General features: G+C 40.5%; 1 protein-coding gene across 1 annotated transcript; it reads left to right on the top strand.

Annotated features, from left to right (window-relative positions):
- The first annotated feature begins 245 nt into the window (after positions 1–245).
- LRRC8C (leucine rich repeat containing 8 VRAC subunit C) lies at positions 246–2762 on the top strand. Its single transcript, XM_082483776.1, has one exon. It carries the CDS (start codon positions 310–312, stop codon positions 2575–2577), a length of 2268 nt encoding a protein of 755 aa, XP_082339902.1. The 5' UTR covers positions 246–309; the 3' UTR covers positions 2578–2762.
- Positions 2763–6095: the final 3333 nt, after the last annotated feature.

Genomic DNA, 6095 nt, shown 5'->3' with positions numbered 1-6095 from the left:
AGAGCAATGCAGGAGATCCGTGGTCTTTTCTGGAAGCATTACCCACACCTTTCCTTTTTCTGGATTATCTCAATGGCCTCTTATTCATATTGTGGAAATCTAACCATAGATGAAAAGGGGTGACCCAGTTCTTGGCATATAGAACAAATGTCTTGTTGGGAATAGCAATAATAATAGCACAGCCAGTGGGGCCAAGTGCCAGGCTGTGGGGAGGAATGCCTGGAGGAACTCCAAGGACAGCTACCCATTGGTACTGCCACCATTGTTTGTACATCAGTTTAAAAGATATCTTTTTGTGTGTTTCAGGTCATGCAAGACAAGATAATATGCCTTCCGAAGCGCATTCAGCCTTGCCAGAACCAATCTAATAGTTCAAATGTGTTTAACACAGTCCCAGACACAACCCCCATTCCTCCACCCAAGCCATCCACCCCTCCAGCTACAGTCGAAATGAAAGGACTGAAGACTGACTTGGACCTTCAGCAATACAGCTTTATAAATCAGGTGTGCTATGAACGTGCCCTGCACTGGTATGCCAAGTACTTCCCTTACCTTGTCCTTATACACACACTGGTCTTCATGCTGTGTAGTAACTTCTGGTTCAAATTCCCCGGGTCGAGCTCCAAAATTGAACACTTCATTTCAATACTCGGGAAATGTTTTGATTCTCCCTGGACAACAAGAGCCTTATCTGAAGTGTCAGGGGAAGACTCTGAAGAAAAAGATAACAGGAAGAACAACGTAAACAAGTCTAATACTATCCAGCCAAGCACTGAAGGCACTTTGGTCAAAACACAATCTTTAAAATCAATCCCTGAGAAGTTAGTTGTGGATAAGGGAACACCTGGGGCATTAGATAAGAAAGAAGGTGAACAGGCCAAAGCACTGTTTGAAAAGGTGAAGAAATTCAGGCTGCATGTTGAGGAGGGTGATATACTCTATGTCATGTACGTTCGCCAGACAGTACTTAAGGTAATTAAATTCCTTATTATTATTGCTTACAACACAGCACTTGTCTCAGAAGTTAATTTTACAGTAGTCTGTAATGTTGATATAGAAGACATGACAGGATATAAGAATTTTTGCTGTAATCACACAATGGCACATCTGTTCTCTAAACTTTCCTACTGCTACCTGTGCTTTGTAAGCATCTACGGCCTCACATGCCTTTACACACTATACTGGTTGTTCTATCGTTCACTGAAAGAATATTCTTTTGAATACGTTCGGCAAGAGACGGGAATTGATGATATCCCAGATGTCAAGAATGACTTTGCTTTTATGCTGCATATGATCGATCAGTATGACCCTCTGTATTCCAAGCGGTTTGCTGTCTTCCTGTCCGAAGTCAGTGAAAACAAGCTGAAACAGCTGAACCTAAACAATGAGTGGACTGCAGATAAACTGCGACAGAGGCTACAGACAAACTCCCATAGCCATTTGGAGCTACAGCTTTTCATGCTGTCTGGACTACCAGACACAGTTTTTGAAATTACTGAGCTGCAGTCTTTAAAGCTTGAAATAATTAATAACGTAATGATACCAGCAACCATTGCACAGTTGGACAATCTCCAGGAGCTCTCGTTGCACCAGTGCTCTGTGAAGATCCACAGCGCTGCCTTGGCGTTTCTGAAGGAGAATCTCAAGATCTTGAGTGTCAAGTTTGATGACATCAGAGAACTTCCACACTGGATGTATGGCCTCAGAAATTTGGAAGAGCTCTATTTAATTGGCTCCCTAGGTCACGACATTTCCAAAAACATTACACTGGAGTCTTTTCGGGAACTTAAAAGCCTTAAAGTTCTTTACATAAAAAGTAATTTGTCCAAAATCCCACAATCTGCAGTCGATGTTTCAAGTCACCTGCAAAAATTGTGCATCCATAACGATGGCACTAAGTTAGTGATGCTCAACAACCTGAAGAAGATGGTCAACCTGACACAGCTGGAATTGGTTCATTGTGATTTAGAGCGCATTCCTCATGCAGTCTTCAGCCTTCTCAGTCTTCAGGAATTGGATCTAAAAGAAAACAACCTCAAATCCATTGAAGAAATAGTAAGTTTTCAACATCTGCGAAAACTGACAATCCTAAAGCTGTGGTATAACAGTATAACATACATCCCAGAGCACATAAAGAAACTCACCAGTCTCGAGCGGCTTTCCTTTAGCCATAACAAAATAGAGGTTCTTCCATCCCACCTATTCCTATGCAACAAAATCAGATACTTGGATTTGTCTTACAATGACATTCGCTTTATCCCACCTGAAATAGGAGTTCTGCAGAGTTTACAATACTTTTCCATTACTTGCAACAAAGTGGAGAGCGTGCCAGATGAACTATACTTTTGCAAAAAACTTAAGACTCTGAAAATTGGGAAAAATAACTTGTCAGTCCTTTCACCTAAAATTGGTAATTTGGTATTCCTCTCCTACTTGGATATTAAAGGCAATCACTTTGAAATCCTCCCACCTGAGCTCGGTGAATGTAGAGCTCTGAAGCGAACTGGTTTCACTGTAGAGGACACCTTGTTTGAAACGTTGCCTTCTGATGTCAGGGAACAAATGAAAGCTGAATAACTAACTTCCTCTCGCTCAGTTTTACAGGAATAACTCTTCTACCAAATACGCTGTAGAAAGTGCATACTCCAAATATGCATTTAGTTTGTCATTACTTTTTTCTTTTTCAAACAAATCCTTTCTGTACAAACACATTTGGAGTAAGGAGTACATATATTTTTAAATAAAATTTTCTTGTATTTTTTCACCGGTTTAAGATATTTTTTAAGTTTGTTTTGCCCTGGGAGCAAGGGTATCTGTAACTTAATTTTTACTGATAAAAGTAAATGGTTTTATCTGCTGATTTTTTTTTTTTTTCCTTTGCCTAATCCCAACAGGGGAACTGTGTTTAAGATGTATGCTTTGGGTTTCATAATTTGTAATAGATGATTATAGTGTCTTCCTGGTTATTGTTAATCCCTTACAACGTGGTCTTCAACAGGTGGTGCTGCAGGTGTTGAATGCCCTGTTTCTTCTTTTCTTCAGTGGCAGTAGGTGGTCTTCAACATCTAACAAGGTCAAATCTGGGTTGACCATCCTTTTTTATTTATGACGTGGTTTTCTCAGATGGTCAAAGCAAGTAGAAAAGGTTCTTTATGTATTTTAATGGGTCTGAGGGAGCATGCAGAGCTCCTTCAGGGCCTTTTGGCAAGTTTAGTCTAGCTCTCCGTTCACACAGCACACCGAGCAGGAGGCACCGACTGCGATTTCCTCTCTGATGCAGGAAGAGTAAGGTCACAGAGGAGTCAGGACCAAAGTGACTCACGTTGAAGAGTTTCCAAACAGCGCGAAGGGATGCGGCTGCCCATTTCCTGCTAACTTGAAAGGAAGGGGTGCAGTGAACTCACTGTGTTGGAAATGTCAACCCAGTGAGATGAAACACTATCTTGAAAAGTCCCCTACCCATCCTCCACTAAACACCCCATCCTGCAAGGCAGCAAGTGTCCTCTGCCCCCCTCAGTTCGCTTCCCTACTGGGATTCCCGGCACCTTGCAGGAACGGGATCCAGAAAAAGTGCAATCCTGTTTAGTTTGTAAAGCTTCTGACAAGGAAATAGCATCTAATCCTCTCCTTAATTGAGCTTGGGTAGCCTATGACCAAGCTCAGCATAGGAACAGTTGCAGATTTGCAAAAAAGAGATTAAATGAATACATTAACTTCTCGAAAGTCTCAACCTGCCAGAGGACAGTGATGAAGGCTGTGTTTTCATCTCCCAGCTAGTAATTAAATTGGAAATCATACAGTTGGAAGTCTGCTTTTTAAAACAATGTAATAATCTGTAGTAGTTATGTATCAGGTTGGGAACTTTATCCTCTGAAGCCATGTTCAGTTTATTTAATCCAGCCATTTGCTTTCTTTTGGGCAAGTTTGGCAGGTATATGATAACTCACGTGCTGCTCACAAGCTAATTTAAGCTAATCAAAAATAACCATATGATAGTAGAGTATTTTGCTGGGAGGAGATCTCTTTATCCTGTCCAACAACATGTTTCGATCAGATCCAGGCAGTGAATAAATGCTTTGCAAGGATATCTAGGAGTAAGTGCTTCTTTCTCTAGGAGGCAATGCTGTTTATAAATTGCAGAGGTTGAGTTGCTAATTGTTTAAAGTTATGTAAAATGATTGTCTGGTGGTTGTCAGGTTGGTTGCTTTTAAATGTTTTCTAACTGCCATTGCGTGTCTTGAGCTACAGTTCATCTGAGTTCTTGATCTTGGGACAAAAGCATACTGTTGTTTTAAGAGTCTGACTTATAAAGGTGGGGAGACAAACTAAAATGAGAATTTCCTCGTGAATCCAGGGCATGCTATGCAATCTGGTATGTGGGCTTGCCACAGTACCAAGTCAGACTTATTTTTTGCGCTTGGCTATGTTCTGGAGAAGATCCATGTGATTAATCAAAAGTGGGTCAGCCATGAAGGAATCGAAGCAAGCTTTTTTAAAGAGTTTTTAGTTCTATTAAAGACCTATGACTGGTGTAGCTGTTGTGAGAGCTACTCTTACTTGTGTATGGAATGCACTTATTGAAACAACTTGGCAGTATATATATTCTAAATGTATTTCACTTTGATGTAATGTGAGGGCGAGAAATGTTTCATTGCTCATTTTAACCTAATTATGTCAACCAAAGTGCTGTTGTCCCTGATGAATGTAAACTGTTTAAAATGTCCATGTAATTGGTGGAGCTGTATAGTTCTTTTACGTAGATTTGAAATACGGGATTACATTTAAAGTTTTTTTAAAAAATCTTTATATTCCTAGATGTAGCATTTTAAATCCGTAATTTATTTTGTGTCTAATGTTGTTTTTCATGTGTAGTTTGTGGTCTGTTTTCTGAATGGAAGTTATGCACACCTCATAACTGAAGGTCGGAGACTCGTTCTATGCCATTTTTGTAAATACATCACTTAGGGGATGTGGGGTTTTTGTTTGTTACTGATTATACGTATACCAGTGCAACCCCTCATGTGGACACAGTTACATGAGTATAAAGTGCCTTGTGCTGGTATATCTTTATTCACCTTCTAGATAGGAATAAACTATACCGGTCTAAGCACTTTCGCGCTAATAACTGTATCTTCTCCAAAGGTTTGGTCTGCTGAGACAGCTTAGTCAATCTAACAGCTCGCTGCCACCAAAAAGGGGCAGTTACCTCCTTCTCCTCCCATGCTCCCTATTCCTGCCAAAGGGTTCCAGCTGCTTCTCTTGTACCTTTACTGGTCTGGTGCTGGTCTGATCCCTTCACAGGACAAATCAACTTTCTAAGCCAGCAGAAAACTAAGCCAGTTAAAAAAAAGGAACTAATTTTCTGCTGGATCGGCTCTCCAAAGGATGGGATGGACACTAGGGTGGGAGTAGCAAGGGGACAGGACTCTGCATCCAGGGTCTGGGCAAGGAGAAGGTGGGACAAGTCACTTTGGAGGTGCTGAGCTGCTAGGTCAGTTCATCATCTTGCCAAGCCGCGTGCTTGGAGAGCAGTGCTGTTTTATTGATGGCAGGGTGAGGCGGCATGGCTTTTGTGGGTCGGCAACCCTCAGGCTCGCGGTGAATGATAAAATATCACATTACTGTTAATTGCTTAAACTTAATGAAACAAACTCAGGTAGCTGCACTGTTGACTTTTCTAAACTTCTTACTGTGTAGTCTGTGGGGTGTATTTTCCAAAACCGTATTACAGTATTTTAGAAGTGCGTCAGCTAAGAGGAGATTGTTTCCTAATTCTGTATGACATCCAGGAAAATATGTAAAAGTGCCATATTTACTCAGTGATTCATGTACTGCTCATGTATATTCACATGCAATGCATACTAGACTTTTCTGTGACCTATGTTATTTGACTTAGAATGGATGGGCATTTTGTGGATAATACTTTAGGCATGGTTTGTATGAGTGTATATAACTATTTATATTAATCAGGTGCCTAACAAGTAAGACAATTCCAGAATATAAGCAAGGCATTTTACATTATTGCTCAAAAATAATACAAATCTTCCTTGGTGATGGAAGCAGAGATGACAAAGAGGGCATCAAAAATAAGATGA

The sequence above is a fragment of the Vanellus vanellus genome, assembly GCF_965231255.1.
Source record: "Vanellus vanellus genome assembly, chromosome: 5".
NCBI lineage: Eukaryota > Metazoa > Chordata > Aves > Charadriiformes > Charadriidae > Vanellus > Vanellus vanellus.
Note: the sequence above shows the minus strand (reverse complement) of the source record. Positions and strands in the feature narration are given on the sequence as shown.

Coding starts and splice junctions, on each gene's coding strand:
- LRRC8C (XM_082483776.1), top strand. CDS start 310: ATGCAAGACAAGATAATATGCCTTCCGAAGCGCATTCAGCCTTGCCAG.